Below are 20,132 nucleotides of genomic sequence, written 5' to 3'. Positions count from 1 at the left end.
GTTTAATGTTTAATGTTTAATGTTTAATGTTTAATGTTTAATGTTTAATGTTTAATGTTTAATGTTTAATGTTTAATGTTTAATGTTTAATGTTTAATGTTTAATGTTTAATGTTTAATGTTTAATGTTTAATGTTTAATGTTTAATGTTTAATGTTTAATGTTTAATGTTTAATGTTTAATGTTTAATGTTTAATGTTTAATGTTTAATGTTTAATGTTTAATGTTTAATGTTTAATGTTTAATGTTTAATGTTTAATGTTTAATGTTTAATGTTTAATGTTTAATGTTTAATGTTTAATGTTTAATGTTTAATGTTTAATGTTTAATGTTTAATGTTTAATGTTTAATGTTTAATGTTTAATGTTTAATGTTTAATGTTTAATGTTTAATGTTTAATGTTTAATGTTTAATGTTTAATGTTTAATGTTTAATGTTTAATGTTTAATGTTTAATGTTTAATGTTTAATGTTTAATGTTTAATGTTTAATGTTTAGTGTTTAATGTTTAATGTTTAATGTTTAATGTTTAATGTTTAATGTTTAATGTTTAGTGTTTAATGTTTAATGTTTAATGTTTAATGTTTAATGTTTAATGTTTAATGTTTAATGTTTAATGTTTAATGTTTAATGTTTAATGTTTAATGTTTAATGTTTAATGTTTAATGTTTAATGTTTAATGTTTAATGTTTAATGTTTAATGTTTAATGTTTAATGTTTAATGTTTAATGTTTAATGTTTAATGTTTAATGTTTAATGTTTAATGTTTAATGTTTAATGTTTAATGTTTAATGTTTAATGTTTAATGTTTAATGTTTAATGTTTAATGTTTAATGTTTAATGTTTAATGTTTAATGTTTAATGTTTAATGTTTAATGTTTAATGTTTAATGTTTAATGTTTAATGTTTAATGTTTAATGTTTAATGTTTAATGTTTAATGTTTAATGTTTAATGTTTAATGTTTAATGTTTAATGTTTAATGTTTAATGTTTAATGTTTAATGTTTAATGTTTAATGTTTAATGTTTAATGTTTAATGTTTAATGTTTAATGTTTAATGTTTAATGTTTAATGTTTAATGTTTAATGTTTAATGTTTAATGTTTAATGTTTAATGTTTAATGTTTAATGTTTAATGTTTAATGTTTAATGTTTAATGTTTAATGTTTAATGTTTAATGTTTAATGTTTAATGTTTAATGTTTAATGTTTAATGTTTAATGTTTAATGTTTAATGTTTAATGTTTAATGTTTAATGTTTAATGTTTAATGTTTAATGTTTAATGTTTAATGTTTAATGTTTAATGTTTAATGTTTAATGTTTAATGTTTAATGTTTAATGTTTAATGTTTAATGTTTAATGTTTAATGTTTAATGTTTAATGTTTAATGTTTAATGTTTAATGTTTAATGTTTAATGTTTAATGTTTAATGTTTAATGTTTAATGTTTAATGTTTAATGTTTAATGTTTAATGTTTAATGTTTAATGTTTAATGTTTAATGTTTAATGTTTAATGTTTAATGTTTAATGTTTAATGTTTAATGTTTAATGTTTAATGTTTAATGTTTAATGTTTAATGTTTAATGTTTAATGTTTAATGTTTAATGTTTAATGTTTAATGTTTAATGTTTAATGTTTAATGTTTAATGTTTAATGTTTAATGTTTAATGTTTAATGTTTAATGTTTAATGTTTAATGTTTAATGTTTAATGTTTAATGTTTAATGTTTAATGTTTAATGTTTAATGTTTAATGTTTAATGTTTAATGTTTAATGTTTAATGTTTAATGTTTAATGTTTAATGTTTAATGTTTAATGTTTAATGTTTAATGTTTAATGTTTAATGTTTAATGTTTAATGTTTAATGTTTAATGTTTAATGTTTAATGTTTAATGTTTAATGTTTAATGTTTAATGTTTAATGTTTAATGTTTAATGTTTAATGTTTAATGTTTAATGTTTAATGTTTAATGTTTAATGTTTAATGTTTAATGTTTAATGTTTAATGTTTAATGTTTAATGTTTAATGTTTAATGTTTAATGTTTAATGTTTAATGTTTAATGTTTAATGTTTAATGTTTAGTGTTTAATGTTTAATGTTTAATGTTTAATGTTTAATGTTTAATGTTTAATGTTTAATGTTTAATGTTTAATGTTTAATGTTTAATGTTTAATGTTTAATGTTTAATGTTTAATGTTTAATGTTTAATGTTTAATGTTTAATGTTTAATGTTTAATGTTTAATGTTTAATGTTTAATGTTTAATGTTTAATGTTTAATGTTTAATGTTTAATGTTTAATGTTTAATGTTTAATGTTTAATGTTTAATGTTTAATGTTTAATGTTTAATGTTTAATGTTTAATGTTTAATGTTTAATGTTTAATGTTTAATGTTTAATGTTTAATGTTTAATGTTTAATGTTTAATGTTTAATGTTTAATGTTTAATGTTTAATTTTAGTGTTTAAAATTTTATTTTGATTGTTTTTTTTGTGTTATGTTTTTTTTTTTGTTTATTTTTTTTTGTTCTACTATCAGAAAATTCGTGGAAAGAAGATTAATCCTGAATTCGCTGGGAATAACATTTTCAGGAAGTCGGTACAAGCCGTCGTTACGAGAAATTTCCTCCCCCTTTAAAAATGAAAGTAAATGGTATTCTTCTTTTCTCAAGTACTACCAAAACCATCAATTTTATATGCAAACAAGACACTTTATTGGCAGTCATCTCGTCTAACCAGTCATTCGTCCCTAAACTTTTTGTCCAATTCCTGAATCATCATAGTCGCGCACACACACACCCAACAAGTGCTTATCGAATCATCTCCGCCAATAAAAAGTGCGTAAAACTTTTCTTCTTTTTCTTCTTCACTCTTGGCACTTTTCAGCCACGAAGGAAATCAACAAAAAACTTTGTTGCAGGCACCAAACACCAATATTCTGGCGGCAGTTTTCAGATTTAAAAGTTTTCCAACATCCGACAAACAAAGTTCGTTGAGAGTGGAAATCTTGTTTGCAAACACTCCCCAAGCCGAACGCCGATAAATAGAAATATTTGCTAGCGTGGCAAATTTGTATTGCAGTTTGCTCCTTTTTTTTTTTCTTCCTGGAGGGAGTTTTATGAGCAGGAAGTGGAAGCGAAAGAAAAAAAGTTTAAATTGCGTATTTTTCCATTTTCGCATTTGCCTGCGCGGGATGTGATTGGAAAACGTCGAGCATCATTTGAGAGGAGAAGGCGAAATCAACTTCCAGGTTGCTATTTTCAGCGGAAGAAAATTTCAATTTTGAGGGTAAAAAAAACGTCCTGGAATTAATTGGTTTCGCACAAGTGGCCCACAACCCCCTGTCTGACGTAAATGGTGGGGTAATTGAAAACAAACGAAAAGTCTACTCTTTTCCTCTTTTCGATATTTACCTGCTATTTGGTATTCATGTTCGATTCCACAGCTCTCTTATTTCCGGTGAACCGTAACACTTAGCAACTCTGATGCTGCTGTTGATGATGGAAGGAATCGAAATGCAAATTGGTTGCTATTTCTAGAGAGAGCGGAAACTGACTGAGCTCGTTCTTGGGCTCTGAAATTTTGAGGAGAGAAAGAAAATGGAAACTGTTAATGCGATGAAAAGGGTTGACTTTCTTGATAATTGATAATATGTTTTCGTTCTGGTTGAGGAAGCCATCAAATTACTTCTAACATAAAAAAAAACTTTACAACAAATTTGAATAAGTCATGACTAAAGTCCGTAGCAATAATTTACAATGCATCACTTGAACTATTTTATTCACACAAATGCTGACACTTTTGAGGATACAATCAAAAGTCGGCAACATTTAATCCGTCCCAAATTCCCTTTCATCTCTGATAATTAATATAATTTTTTTTAAACTTCAGATCACATCACTGCATTATTAATGTGAAAATCCCTGATAATCCCTTCTCAACCACTGCGATTTCCCTTTTTTCCACCCTTTCAACCACACCCTGCTGCTGCTACTGTTGGTGGGGAAACCCCCTTCATAATTCCCCATTATATTATGATTTTATTAAATTTTACAACAATTTACGAGCAGCCACTTTACGCTGACGGCACGCCGAAACCAACGGGGAAGGACAGCACTTTTGGATGTCCTTTTGAGAGGCTGCTTGCAGCAGATTTTGGACAACAGAGTGAAAAATAAAAAAAAAGTTACAGGTCAAACAAAGTGGCCTCTTGGAAAAGTGGTTAACCCTTGATAAGCCTTGAGTTTATATAATTTGAACACTATTATATTTTGTTTAGTCTTTTTGACTTTCAAGAAATTTTGGTTAGAATTTTAAAAAAAACTTGTAGAAGCCCTCCTTAAGTGTTCAAAGTGCACCCCTAAAGTGGTCACTCCAACCAGTTGTTTGCCGAAATTTAACACGACGACAAGTATTTATTGCCGAAACGTGATTTTATGAACGGTCATGTTTCGAAGAGTGGACTCCAAACACGAAGGATGAGAAATTGCACTTTTGGCCTGGGCCAAACCAAGGAAGCTTTTTGGGTACACAATTTTGTGACGCTGTGTGTGTGTGTTTATGGGTGTTTGAGGAAAGAGGTCATTATGCTGCACGGTACCGTGGAGCTGTAATTAAATGCATCCTCTCTCGCTAGTAGTGTTTCAGGGGAGTAATTATGACAAATTAATGGTTGCCCGACCGATGATCGAAGAAGGACGCAACGGCATGATTCACGTAAAGGGGGTTGAATTTAGGGCAATTGGAGCGGGGGCCAGTAAGTTTGGTAAATGGGGTTCGGTTTCCTTAATTAAGACAAAGTCGGGTTTTGGGTGGCAATTTGGGAAAGCATGCAATACAGGAAGATGGTGCTTAATTATAAGACCATAAAATAGTTAGGAAAATTTGGTGTTTTTCAGAGAAACAACAAATTCAATTTAGGTATGGTTCAAATAATGTTTTTCAATGATTTTTTAACCTAATAAGGCTTTAATCAATTCTTTACGTTTTCACAAATCGACATTTAATTGTATTTTTAAATACGATGAATTCCAATTTTTTTTATTTTCCGGGAAACGGAAGGGATACTTTGAAAATCCCGTGAATTCTTGGGATCCCAAAATGTTTTTCGAATGATTTTTTTAATTCATTGTTGATTTCTATTAACTGGTGATAATCTTTAATACAGTCTGAACTACGACATCAGATTTTAGATACCGTCATCTTGGGTGACATTGGGTATGGGTGGTGAGATTAGGTCATACAAATATTAGCATTTTTGTATGACCCAATCTCACCCCTAGACCCAATGTCAACGCAGTGACGGTAGCTTAAAAGCTTCTAAAATTTAAAAAAAATCAGTTTGTTAGGCCTTGAATTTTAAATCATCTATTATTGTTTATTTATTGGATGTCTTTGATAATGCTTGACAAAAGATAACTAACGAGCTCTAGAAAACAACATTCAGTCAACGGTAGAATATATTGTAAAATTATGACTTTAAACAGTTTTAACTTAAAATTATAAATATTTTGTAAAAACATAGTCAACTAGTTATACACATTGGGATAATTCTCCGCCAACTCACACAGCAGTTGCCCCGACCCCTCTTCGATTTGAGTGAAACTTTTGTCCCTGATCACGAATCCGAGGTGCGTTTTTTGATATCTCGTGACGGAGGGGCGGTACGACCCCTTCCATTTTTGAACATGCGAAAAAAGAGGTGTTTTTCAATAATTTGCAGCCTGAAATGGTGATGAGATAGAAATTTGGTGTCAAAGAGACTTTTATGTAAAATTAGACGCCCGATTTGATGGCGTACTCAGAATTCCGAATAAGCGTATTTTTCATCGAAAAAACACGCTATAAAAGTTTTAAAAATTCTCCCATTTTCCGTAACTTGACTGTAAAAAAATTTGGAACATGTCATTTTATGGTAAATTTAGTGTACTTTTCGAATCTACATTGACTAAGAAGGATCATTTTTTCATTTAGAACAAAATTTTTCATTTTAAAATTTCGTGTTTTTTCAAACTTTGCAGGGTTATTTTTTAGAGTGTAACAATGTTCTACAACGTTGTAGAGCAGACAATAATCAAAATTTTGATAAACAGACATAAGGGGTTTGCTAACAAACATCACGAGTTATTGCGATTTTACGAAAAAAAGACAAACACGGACGACGAAACAAAGAGAATCGCAATTCCAGCCCAAAACAGAAATTTTTTAAGTGCTTTTTTCTCGACCCTCTCCGATTTCAATGAAACTTTGTAGACATGTTATTCTAGGCATATATAAGCCATTTTTGTGTATATGGAGTCAGTTACACTCGATAATGACATTTGAGAAGGGCGTAAGCGTTTTAAATATTTGTGTGTTTCGTAATTTAAATATTTCTGTATGTCGAAGCCGTTGCATCGTATCAAAAAGTGGTCAAAGACAAACTTGTAGGAAATTTGACGGGCTTTCCGAAAAAAATACACAGAAAGAAAAAACACTCCACTTTTATGAGATTTTTTGATTTTTAAGTTTAAAAGTCAAATTTGAAGGTGAGCCCACGATTTTCTTTCGTTCAAAATTTTTGTGAAAATAGCCTAACCCGGGCATACGGTAATAACAAAATAAATAATATTTCAATAATAAATCCTGTTAAAATAACAAAAAGTGTTATTATTTTATCCTGAACTTCAACTTCAAGAAGAAAAAATAATAACAGTTTATGATAAAATAACAAGATTTTGTATTGAAGTGATATTATACTTAAAATGATTAATAACACGCTAATAAGAGGAAATGTTATACATTTCAAACTCTCCTAATAACAAGATTTGTTATTCATTTGGTATTCTGACTTAGAAATAAAATTATCATAAATCGCACAAATGGAAAAGTTTTTAAGTGTCCATAACACAATCTGTTATTATTTTTTCTTTTGTTAAATATGTTTAGATCTTTGGTATAATTTTTCCAATTTCGTCGGGGTCATTATTTTGGTCATGAAATGGGGTCCTTAAGCTTAAATTAATCTGATAAAATTAACTTTTGAAAGTTGTTTTTTTAATATTGTTATATTTTCTAAGGAAATTGATTAATTTATTGAGAATTTTTGAATTGTAAATAACAAAAACTGTTATTATTTTCACAGAGCGAGGAAGTCGGAGCTGACGTTGAAGTTCGAGCAAGAGTGAGACCTCGGAGACGGCATCGGATTCAGCTTATTTTTCAGCAACTTTCACTTGGAGTCGGAATCTGTGAAGTCGGGTATTTTTAGAGAGCTGAAGTCGGCGTTGGCGTTGTCTTCAAAGTATTGATTCAAAGTCGCTTGAAGGAACCCGACTCTGCAGCCCTGACTAGTAAAGAAGAGTTATGGCAACTGCAGGTTTATTTGCAAATGGCAAATAAACCAAAACAATAACTTTTTTTGTTATGGAGGCATACCAGTGCAATAACAGTTTTTGTTATTATGCTGCTCCACCTCTCCGCACAAAATAACAAATCTTGTTATTCCTTCATGATTCCTTCTGTGTTATTGGTTTGTTATTGCAATAACAACATAATCACAGTTTAAGTTATTTTTCGAACAAATCTTTGTTATTGATTTTTGTTATTTTAACAACTAATCCGATCATCCCAATAACATATTTCGATCTTCTCATAATATCAAAAACTGACCTTCCCAAGTTATTTCCGTCTGCTCGGGAAGATGTTAAAAAAAGACTCATGAAAAATGCAGGATGGTATGTCTCTTCTAAAAAAATACAAAAATCATTTACGGAAACTGTTTTTTTTTTTCAAAAGTGCTCTAAACATCAAAATTGTCAACACGAGAGTCGATTCTCCAGACAATTTTACATTAAAGTCTTCATATTGACCATTGTCCTAAGTCCAATCCTTGTGAAGTTACAGCGTTTTTAAAAATAAAAATGTTGAAAAAATAGGTTTTTTGATGGTTTTTCGCAATTTCTATATGACAGACATGATTTTTCAGTCTCGAAAATATTTTTACCGGAAAACTCGTCCAATTTCCCATAAGTTTGACTTTGACCACATTTCAATTGGATGTATGGGCTTACAGAAAGTGGAGTGTTTTATTATTTCAGTGTATTTTTTTCGGAAAGCCCGTCAAATTTCCTATAAGTTTGTCTTTGACCACTTTTTGATACGATGCAACGGCTTCGAGATACAGCAATATTTAAATTACGAAATACAAAAATATTTAAAACACTTACGCCCTTCTCAAATGTGATTATCGAGTGTAACTGACTCCATATACACAAAAATGGCTTATATATGCCTATGATAACATGTCTACAAAGTTTCATTGAAATCGGAGAGGGTCGAGAAAAAAGTATCTGAAAAATTCCTGTTTTGGGCTGGAATTGCTCGGCACTTTTTTGTAATTTTTTGTTTTTTTTTTAAACTAATATTTATGCATATACCGTATTTTTAAGAAAATACTCTTATTTCTCAAACTCACAATATGGGTATCAAACAAAACAATTTGGTATGCGTTTTCACTTAAATAGAGTTTTTGTTAGTTAAAACTAACATTTTCTCAAAATTCGCATTTTTTTTTGAAAATGTCCAAATTTTCAAAATGTAAAGGAAGCAAAACATCTGATGCATTTTCAAAATATTAGAGTTAGAGTTTTTCGAAATTACTAAAATTTACACAAAATACCTTATTTTGTTCAAAGATACTTCAATTTTCATAATTAAAAATATGGGTATACAACGAAGCGAAATTTTGTATTTATTTTCACTTTGTTATAGTTGTTTTTTTTCATTGATGTAGTTAGCCTGTTCTTCCATGCACGATGGGCAAAAACACCCGCGGCACCCGCCTCAAATTATGATTGAAAAAAGTTATTTTTCGAAAATACCTTTATAAACTAAAATTTATTTTCAAATTAAAGTTGAATTTAAAATGAGAAGTTAAGATGATAAAATTAAGCATTTCGAAATAAAGTCATTTAAATGTTATAAATTTCAGAAAAAAATATACTTGCGAAGCTAAGATAAATTTTTACAATTTTCTTTCTTCGATTTTGTAAAACTATCCTTTTGTTGCTGATAGACGGCTATGCTAAGAATTTAAATAACAAAAAAATAGTATTTTGTAGTGCTACCCATCCAGCCCTCCATGATCAATCGATAATATATTGAAAATTATTGTTCCGATTTTAAATGTTAAAATTAAAACTAGTGTGAAATTCTCCAAAGCATTTTAAATATTTTTTCAGATTTTTTAAATCATGACATGCATCCCAAATGCCCACATAATTCGATTCGATGCATTTAAATCATCATATTTACGATCAAATCATAACTTGACCAAAAATAAAACGTTCATTATACCGTTTATAAAAAAAGCTACTAAATCACACACAATTAAAAAAAACAATCTTAGAGGAAAAACAATCTTAGATCTCGAACAGTCGAAATTGCTTACAACTTTTGATCCAAAAATCCTGTCTTAAAATACAGATATTTGGACAGCAATTTTTTAACTTTTAATTGCGGCCTAAGAAATCGATGTTCAAAATTTCATCAAATGAAGAAAAAACAAAAATTAAAAACCTTTTTTGGCGAAATTCAAGAGATTTGCTCATAAAGTTTTGAAACCATTTATTTTTAGAAAAGCTTCAGTCTCTGAGTAATTCTCTTCCAACTCACACGAAATCCGGAAAAGTTGCCCCTATTTGCGTGAAACTTTGTCCTAAGAGTTAACTTTTGTCCTTGATCACGAATCCGAGGTCCATATTTTGATATCTTGTGACGGAGGGGTGGTACGTTTTTTTCCGAATTTCAAGTATGCCATCAATCGGGTGTCCAATTTTACTTAAAAGTCCCTTTGACACAAAATGTCTATCTCATTGCCGTTTCAGACTGCAAATTATTGAAAAACACCTCTTTTTTCGCATGTTCAAAAATGCAAGGGGTCGTACCACCCCTCCGTCACGAGATATCAAAAAACGGACCTCGGGTTCGTGATCAGGGACAAAAGTTACCCCTTAGGACAAAGTTTCACGCAAATCGAAGATGGTTCGGGGCAGCTGCTGTGTGAGTTGGCAGAGAATTACCCCTATTTAAATAAGATAATTTTTCAAATAGTTTCTACTTGAATATTGAAAATATTTTTCCTCACTTTTGAAAAGTAAGGTCCATACATTTTCATCAACTTGTAGAAGTAAAAAAATTGTTAGAAATCTCGAAAAAAATCTTCCATAAATCAGGTAGCATATTTTCACCTTCCATTTATCATTTTTTGTCTGGCAAATTCCAGGAAGCCAGCCAAGTCCAAAGGACCGCGGAAGCCGTTAAAATGTCGTTCCAGCGCCTATCTCTGCCATTCAGTCTACCAGCTTCATCCCACCAAAGTAGATAGTAACCATCGTACAAGACAAGAGCATGCGAAAAAAAGGAAGCTTCCCCCAATTTCAATTTTCGTAATCCTAATATAATTAATATCAATTTCATTACGAAAATATCCAAAATCATTATGCTTTGTCTGGCGATTTTCCACTTCGCCAGTTTTCCCTTTCCGGGGTGGTCCACCCTGGCTTCATCCTTTTGTGTGAGTGTAATGCGCTGGCAGCATAATAGCCGGGCCTGTCTTTTGGGTGGCTCAAGCAGAAAAAAAAATGCTGAAAGAATCCTTGTGAATCCTGCAGAACGGAACGGAAAGAGGCAAAATATAACAACATCATCACCATCATCATGATCGTCACTATGGCAGCCAGAGAACTGCTCATCGCCATCATCGCAATAACAATCATCGTTTGCTGCTCTTCATACCGACCGGAGAAGCATAAAAAATGAATTATGATTATGCATATAAATTGTGATGTGTTTATAGTGTGTTGTTTTGCCATTCAGCAAAGATTTCAGGCTGAACTAGTACGGAAAGCTTTGTTCCTGGTGGTGAAAATAATTATGGCAATGAGTCATACAGAAAGAAAAGATATTTCAAATGGAAATCTTTCATTTGTTTGATAGGTAATTGAATTTGAATTCACCAAACATTTAATTTCAATTTATACTACAAATAATTATTTATATTTTTCATCATCAGACATCTGGACATAACGAAAGAGATTAAAAAACTCGAGCAATTAGCACAATTGCAGTTTTTGAACAATGTTTTTATCATGCATGCATCTCAATCGAATATATTTGCCGACAAAAGCATGAAAAACTATCATCATAATTAATTACTCTTAGTTCTTAGCATATGCCTCAATAAACGATCCACTCATAATGCTGAGTCCCCTTAGCATATGTATGAGATACGCTTCTTCCCCACAAAGCAACTCATTCATCAACTCCCCACCCCCTGATTTAAATACCCACTTCCTTCCTCATCCTCCCTTATGCTGATCGTCCTCGATATTCCGTAACACGAACCAGAGCAGTCCTGCTTCTTGCTGGACCCATCGAACCAGCAGATATCCGAACGGCCCGCCCCGGGTAGGACTTTTGTTCTGCCCCACTCAAGAACTCCTCAAACCAACTCCAACTCAAGTACCAAGAGCGTGAGAGTGGGTGATGATGGCCTTAATTAAACCAAACCATCGTCCTTCATCTTTCGCTCGACCGTCGATCCTTCGAAGTCCTGACAGCAAAACCCGTCCCACGCACACGACACAATCTTCTTTCAATTTAGCTAAATGCTTTATGATGTGCGTTTGCCATGCATTGTTGTGTGGAAATTGAATTGGCGGTTTTCATTATCTGCTTCATCATATATGTCAAGTTCTGTATGAAACGAAACTCTCGGTGCTTTCCATATGTACTAAACGCTTCAGAATCCTTCGGGACGTGTGGCACAAGGACGCAGCAAACCCTTCCCTTCACTCAATGTGGCAGCAGTTGGGTGTCGGAGCTTGACTTTAATTGAATATCATCAACTGGGACCCAAGTGTGCTAGAGCTGGGGAATAGTTCTCAAGGAAGATGAATTTTCTATTTAAAAACCGTAATATTTTCCCCAAAGACGTTTAGTTTCTCCTAATCAGAAATCATGTATTCGTTCATAACATGTACTATTGTTTTCGAGAAGACTGTATCTAAACATTATAAATTTAAAAACTCTAGACCCTGACATAAGTTGATGAATCTAATCTCATCCAATCTAATCGAACACAAACGCAGCCAGTCCGATGAAAGCATGCTGGAAAGTCTTGTGATTAGATTACGCCCTAGCACTTTTCTTGTCATTATTAATAATTGCAGTACATCCGAGAACATCCGAAAATGTATTGCAAAAATTAAAGCGGCCAGCCCTACTACGTTGTTTTTGCCGCAGAGAGGATTCTGTGAACGAATCACATTTCAAAGAATCTACAGGGGAGGAAGGATGCGTGGACATACCGTACCAAACGCTCCTATCTAGACCCTGACATAAGTTGATGAAAGGAAGAAAAAAAATCATTAAAACTTAAATAACAAGCCATAATATTAAAAATTTAAAAAAAATTCACTTCAGGTAAGTGAATCACGATTTCTTTTCGTTTTCTAGTTTTTGATGGAGCTTTAATATAACTCCAAAATATTAAATATTCTAAAGTGGTTTCGAATTTTTTATTCCGAGATGGCGGCCAAAATGGCGGTTTTTTAATATTGAGAATAACTCAAATTTGACCTAAATGGGGGCGCAGAACTCAAATTTTATTAGGTTTATGTCCCTCGATTCTGAGCAAAGTCAAGGGGGGGGGTCGCAAAAAAATTGAATTTACGAGCCACGGTTTTAACATTTGAATGAAAAAATTGTTTAAAAATGAATTATACTCCTGTTCAGTTGTTTTGCAATCATTAGTTTACAAAATTCCATTTTACCTTTTTGATTTATATCGTTTTTATATCTACGTAAGCAAATTTACTATCCTAATTTCTACCACACTGAAAAAAAAATATTCTATTTTCAGTTATTAGCAATGCAATTAAGCTTATATCTATAAGCCCTTACATCCAATTGAAATGCTGTCAAAGGCAAACTTATGGGAAATTGGACGAGCTTTCCGGTAAAAATATTTACGAGACTGAAAAATCAAGTCTGTCAATCAAGTCTATATATAAATTGCCAAAAACCACTAAAAATCCTATTTTCTCAACATTTTTGTTTTAAAACCGCTGTTTCTTCAAAAGGATTGGACATAGGACAATGGTCAATATGGAGACTTTTATGTAAAATTGTCTAGAGAATCGATTTCCACTACTGGTTTTTAAAAATTTTGACGTTTAGACCACTTTACAAAAAAAAACAGTTTTATTAAATGATTTTTGTATTTTTTTAGGACAGACATACCATCCTGCATTTTTCGTCAGTCTTTTAGTAACATTTTAGGCTATTTTCTCTAAAATTTTGAACTTTTAAATTTAAGTTTTAGACTTAAAAACCAAAAAATCTCATAGATGTGGCGTGTATTTTTGTTTCAATGTTTCAACGGCTTCGAGATACAGTAATTTTTAAATTACAAAATACAAAAATATTTCAATACCTTACGCCCTCCTCAAATTTTATTATCGAGTACTATTAGCTCCATATACACAAAAATGGCTTATATAGGCCTAGGATAACATTTCTACAATGTTTCATTGAAATCGGAGAGGGTCGGGTACAAAAGTACCACAAAAATTCCTGATTTGAGCTGAAATTGCTCATGAATAATTACACTATGTCTCTGTCATATGTTTTGAAAATAGTTTAAAATTCTTGAAGCTTTTATTTTCTCCAGTTCTTGATTTGGTTTTAAAAACAAGCGATACACAAAATTGATAAAGAACTTAATAACATTTTAGCTTCAATAATTTAAAAAATTTATTTTCAATCAGGATAACTCAAAATATATCCTAATAAATAAGAATTGTACTACTGTTTCGTTAAATCCTCAAAAAACGAGTACCTGGAATTTGACTGTAAACGTATAGAGTAAATAAAACGGTGTTATTACAACTGAGAGTGCTGGTAAAAAAGATTAATATAACCTCTTTTTTCACGGAAGCTTAACTTAAAATTATAATTTGAAATATAGCTGAGAATACAAGTAATATTTTTGTCTGTGTTAAAAATTATGATTGGTCCTTTGAGAAGTAAAAAAAAAAATTATCAAACAAATTAAATAAATTTACCCAAATTGATATGAATATAATTGGATGATTCTGGGTTCGATTCCCATCTGCTGCAACCATCCATCGGATGAGGAAGTAAAATGTCGGTCCCGGCCTTGGTTGGAGGTTATCCGGATTTGGACCACCCTAATGGATACTTGATTTGAGCAATTTTGTAAAACTATCAGAAATGTTAAAGAATTTAGTTTTTTAAATGCAAAATCCCAGAGAATTATTCTAAAGTGGTTTGGAGCAGGAGAAATTATGAGTACCCCCTTGGGAGTCCTTGTGAGATGTAAAGAACCCTTCTTTTCCCCCAACCCCCCACGGGACAGTCTCAACCGCCTAGTGAGGCGACTTTCCCAAACGGAGGGGGTGGCGGCAGAAATGTGCGAAAGCGGATGATAATTATACACGGAACAAAATCCGGTTTGCGGAATCGCAAACTTTGCTTCCGATTTACTCTAAAAATCGCAAATCTTGGTTTGCACCCGTCAGCAGGAAGCATTGCTTCCAATATCGCAAACGATGATTTTCGATATCGCAAACGTAACGCAGTAACGCCTACCCCGCCAAAAGCACGCAGAACGCAGCCACTACAATATTTACCTTTTTGAATTGACCGTTGATTCTCGATTTTTCAACTGGGAATAAGAAGAAGAAGAGGTTTATTTTTTTTATTTATTTATTCATAGTTCAAAAACAAATGAAAGGGATTGTGTGAATGGTTTACTACAAAATTTTGATTCAATCAGTTGTGTTTTGCTTTTGCTTGGAAAAAATACGCCATGCACTTGTTGATGCTCCACTTGGCCAAGTCTTTGTGGCCGGAACCGTCACCGCGGCGGGTCCTTCTCGTGCTCGGTGACGTCGGCGGCGAGGCGACCCGGACGGAAGTGCTGAGACAGGTGCATCGTGCACGGGTGGTTGATCTGGCACGTCCCTTGAGCGGATTCGCGTACCATCAGAAGTTCTCCTCGTCCAGGAGATTGTTGCTCTTTTCCTCTCCGTGCCTTCGGGAAAGGTCTTAGTGCGGACTCAGGTTCATGCCGGAGCCCGAGTGACTCTGGAGCATCTGGCGCCACACGGCAACGAAGACGCTCAAGGATCGACTTGAGCAGAGTGTCCTCCGTTAGAAGACTGTCCGCCGGGAACAAGTCCTCAGAATCTCCGCCAGCAGTCGGATCTGTGAAGGCGTTTGCCAAACTCACGCTGCAATCGTGAGCCGTAGCCTGCGAAAGAGAACACAAAAATAAATTGCAATATTATTGTCTCTCGACTCAAATAAAATAATTCTTCAAAATTTTCTTAAAAATAATAAAATTTCTCTAAAATTTCCTAACATTCTTTTAAATTTTCTAAAGTTCTCAAGAATTCTCTAAAATTTACCAAAATTTACTGAATTTTTTCAACATTTTTCAAATTTCTATAAAATTCTCTGAAATTTTCCAAAGTTCTTTAAAATATTTTAAATTTCCAAAAATTTTCTAAAATTCTCCAAAATTTTCCAAAATTCTATAAAATTCTTCAAAATTTCCCAAAATTCTATAAAATTCTTCAAAATTTGCTAAAATTTTCCAGAATTCTTAAAATTTTCTAAATTTTTTTTAAAATTTGCTTAAAATCTTTAAAATTATCTAAAATTCTCTAAAATTCTATATAATATTCCAAAGTATTCTAAAATTCTTTAAAATTCTCTGAAATTCTGTAAAATTTATCAAAATTCTCTGAAATTCTATAAAATTTATCAAAATTCTCTAAAAATCTTTTAAAATCTTCAAAATTCACTAAAAATCTTTTAAATTTTCCAACATTCTTTAAAAATCTCTGAAATTTTCCAAAAATCTCTAAAATTTTCCTAAAATTTCTGAAATTCTCTTAAATTTTCTAAACCTTTCCAAAATTTTCTAAAAACCTCTGAAATTCTGACAAATTTTCTTAGTTTCTTCGAAATTCTATAAAATTCTTTGAATTTCAATAAAATTCTCTGAAATTCTATAAAACTATTCAAAGTTCTCTTGAATTTTCAAAAATTCTTTTATTTTCTCCAAAGTTTCCCAAAAATCTTTTAAATATTATAAAATTTGTTAATGTTTATAAAATTAATTGAAATTCTCTATAATTCTTTTAAGTTTTTCAAAATTCTCTAAAATTCAATTAAATTCTTTAAAATTTTCCAAAATTATTTAAAACTGTCTAAATTTTTTCAAAAATCATTGAAATTTAAAAAAATCATTTTTTTCTAAAATTCTTTTAAATTCTCTTAAGTTCTCTAAAATTCTTCAAAGTTCTATTAAATTTTATAAAATTTTCTAAAGTTCTCTAAAACTTTCCAAAATTCTCTTAAATTTTTCAAAATTATTTGAAATTCTTCAAAATTCTCTCAAATTTTGAAAAATTCTTTAAATTTTTTTTTTAATTCCAAAAATATCTAAAATTTAAATAAAATTCTATCAAAATTCATCAAAGTTCTCTTATACTTTCAACAATTCTTTAAAATTTTCCAAAATCTCCCAAATTTTTTTAAAATATTTTAAATTCTGTCAAATTTTATAAAATTAATTGATTTTTTTTATAATTCTCCTAAATTGTTCAAAATTCTCTGAAATTATATTTAATTTTATAACATTCTATTATATTCTTTAAATTTCTTTAAAATTTTCCAAAATTCTTTCAAATTCTCTTAAGTTCTCTAAAATTTTTCAAAATTTTCGAAAATTCTATAAAAATCTATAAAGTTCTTTAAAATTTTCCAAAATTCTCCTAAATTTTCCAAAATTCTTTGAAATTCTTCAAAATTCTTCAAAATTCTCCAAATTTTCCAAAATTCTTTGAAACTTTCTAAAAATTACCAAAAAATCTCTAAAATTTTCTAAAATGCTATAAAATTGCTAGAAAATTTTCCAAAATTCTTAAAAAGTATCCAAAAAATCTTTGGAATTTTCTAGAATTCTCTAAAATATTCCAAAAATCTTGAAAATTCGCTTAAATCCTTAAAAAATGTTTTAAATGCCCTAAAATTCTACATAATATTCCAAAAATTTCTGAAATACTTTAAAATTCATTAAAATCTATAATTTTTTTTAAAATTCTCTTAAATTCTTTCAAATTCACTAAAATTCTCTTAAATTTAAGAAAACCCTTCAAAAAAATTCAAAAAGAACTCTAAAATTCTCTTAAATTTTCTAAACTTTTCCAAAATTCCACATCAATCTATAAAATTCTGTTAAATGTTAATTAGAATTCTCTAATTTTTTTCTTATTCGAAGAATTTCCTTAAAACTCTATAAAATTCTCCAATATTTTCAAAAAAATTCTAAAATTCTTCAAAATTCTCTACAATTTTCCATTTTTTTTTTAAATGCTCCAAATATTCCAAAAATGTTTAGTTATGCAAAATTTTATAAAACTCCTAAAAAATCTTTAAAATTCTCTTATATTTTCCAATTCCCTAAAATTTTATAAAAAAGTAAAATTCTTAAAAATTCTCTAACATTCTCTTAAATTTTTCAAAATTCTCTAAATTGCATTTAAAAAAATTAAAATTATGGAAAATTGTAGCCAAACATCTCTAAAACTTTACAAAATTCTTTTTTTTCTAAAATAATAAAAAAAAATTCTCTTAAATTTTCCATTTTTTTTACTTTTAAAATTTTTCTAAAATTAGTTTGGTTGTTTCAAAATTCTCTAAAATTCTTCAAAATTCTGCAAAAAAAATTCTTTTGAAATCTTGTTTTTGTATTTTTGTATTTTTGTATTTTTGTATTTTTGTATTTTTGTATTTTTGTATTTTTGTATTTTTGTATTTTTGTATTTTTGTATTTTTGTATTTTTGTATTTTTGTATTTTTGTATTTTTGTATTTTTGTATTTTTGTATTTTTGTATTTTTGTATTTTTGTATTTTTGTATTTTTGTATTTTGTATTTTTGTATTTTGTATTTTTGTATTTTTGTATTTTTGTATTTTTGTATTTTTATTTTTGTATTTTTGTATTTTTGTATTTTTGTATTTTTGTATTTTTGTATTTTTGTATTTTTGTATTTTTGTATTTTGTATTTTTGTATTTTTGTATTTTTGTATTTTGTATTTTTGTATTTTTGTATTTTTGTATTTTTATTTTTGTATTTTTATTTTTGTATTTTTGTATTTTTGTATTTTTGTATTTTTGTATTTTTGTATTTTTGTATTTTTGTATTTTTGTATTTTTGTATTTTTGTATTTTTGTATTTTGTATTTTGTATTTTTGTATTTTTGTATTTTTGTATTTTTGTATTTTTGTATTTTTGTATTTTGTATTTTTGTATTTTGTATTTTTGTATTTTTGTATTTTTGTATTTTATTTTGTATTTTGTATTTTTGTATTTTGTATTTTTGTATTTTTGTATTTTTGTATTTTTGTATTTTTGTATTTTTTTGTATTTTTGTATTTTTGTATTTTTGTATTTTGTATTTTTGTATTTTTGTATTTTTGTATTTTTGTATTTTGTATTTTTGTTTTTGTATTTTTGTATTTTTGTATTTTTGTATTTTTGTATTTTTGTATTTTTGTATTTTTGTATTTTTGTATTTTTGTATTTTTGTATTTTTGTATTTTTGTATTTTTGTATTTTTGTATTTTTGTATTTTTGGATTTTTGTATTTTTATATTTTTGTATTTTTGTGTTTTGTATTTTTGTATTGTAGTATTTTTGTTTATTTATATTTTTGTATTTTGATATTTTTGTATTTTTGCATTTTTGTATTTTTATATCTTTGTATTTTTGATTTTTTTTTTTGTATCTTCAAGATTTGTTTTTTTTTTTATTCGGTTTCTTTAGAATTAAACTCAAAACACACAACTCGCGTACGCAGACTTTGGATCCTGGACAGAACATGTTAATTCTATGGAAAAGTTGATTTTATACCTTAAGCTGATTTTTTGACTTTAAGCTGTCACAGCTGCCTCAGAATTTCTGGCCACCGACAATTTTCCACCGGCGAGTAAATGGGCACAACCATCGATGCTCCAGCCAAGTTCGGGTCGTGGCAGGTAAAGTTCCGCCGGCTGGAATTTGAGAGGGGCATTTGAGTGTTGTATAAAAGCTTTGGCAAAATTGGAAACTTACATTAGTCTGATATGCCATGAGTTTCATCTCAACTAAGCTATTCAGAATCTGCGGCAAGTCTGGAACCGGCAACCCAGAGTTTCTGGAATCGCTGTCGTCGTAACATGGTGCACGGAGTGTGCGGTATCTGCATGGATTCATTCCGTTGATGAACCGCCGGAGAGATTGCTGGTGGCGCTGGGGTACAGAATTCATAGTTTCGCGGCCTTGCGGGAGATATTTGTTGTTCGGAAACAGATTGGTCGGTCGGATTTCGTTTCAGCACGGGAAGAATCCAAGCTGATGTGCTGGGATCGCTGGATGATTGTTTAACCCGGAACTGTTGCCGGCGCAGAGTGATGTGTTGTTGATCTGGGAAACGATAAACGATGTTTCGGGTTACTGCTACGGCAGCAGGTGGAACTGGTGGAGCAGGTTCCGTCCAGTGGTGCCTCTGCGGATTTGTCCTTTTTACGTCCTCTACATCATCCAACTCCGCCGGGATTTGCGAACCGAAAAATCTGAAAATAGATTAGAATCGTTATCACCAATCAAGAAAGAAGCTTTCAAAACTTACCTGCTCTCGATCTGACGTCAAGGTTTGATCTGCCTTTGGGAACCGCCTTCTTCGATGTCACTTTTGCACCGGCCAGATGGAAAATATCGAGTTCAACAACTCTTCCCCCGACAATTAAAAGTCGTAAACCACCATGCCAACCTGAAGCAAATCAGAAAATCAGTCATAATTAGAATCATTTAAATAAGGTAAATATGAATAAGTGTTATTTATAATACTCACCGTCTAACTACTGAAATTTATCTGAAACACTTTTTGAGATAAACACTCAACCAACGAACAAAACAAGAATAGGTTAGGTTGTATGTTTGTTTACTACTTGCGAACGATGCGAACAGCTGATCCTGACAGCGTAACGCATTGGCTGCGGCGGACTGTACGAAAAATGCC

The 20,132-nt window shown here is 30.1% G+C and overlaps 2 protein-coding genes across 3 annotated transcripts in view; both read right to left on the bottom strand.

The window, feature by feature from the left end:
• Positions 1-20,132, bottom strand: part of LOC6052886 — a 127,257-nt gene that overhangs the window by 56,255 nt on the left and 50,870 nt on the right. For both annotated transcript variants that reach the window (XM_038256149.1, XM_038256148.1), the window contains one exon: positions 3,407-3,567. The gene's annotated coding sequence lies outside the window, so the exon portion shown is untranslated. The remainder of the gene's footprint in view (positions 1-3,406; positions 3,568-20,132) is intronic.
• On the bottom strand, positions 18,839-19,776 carry LOC119767471. Its single transcript, XM_038256150.1, has 3 exons — positions 19,743-19,776; positions 19,187-19,686; positions 18,839-19,125 (listed from the first exon to the last, which is right to left on the bottom strand). The coding sequence occupies exons 2-3, from the start codon at positions 19,379-19,381 to the stop codon at positions 19,006-19,008; spliced, it is 315 nt and encodes a 104-aa protein (XP_038112078.1). The 5' UTR covers positions 19,382-19,686; positions 19,743-19,776; the 3' UTR covers positions 18,839-19,005.

This window comes from Culex quinquefasciatus, chromosome 2 (assembly GCF_015732765.1).
Source record: "Culex quinquefasciatus strain JHB chromosome 2, VPISU_Cqui_1.0_pri_paternal, whole genome shotgun sequence".
Lineage (NCBI taxonomy): Eukaryota > Metazoa > Arthropoda > Insecta > Diptera > Culicidae > Culex > Culex quinquefasciatus.
Note: the sequence above shows the minus strand (reverse complement) of the source record. Positions and strands in the feature narration are given on the sequence as shown.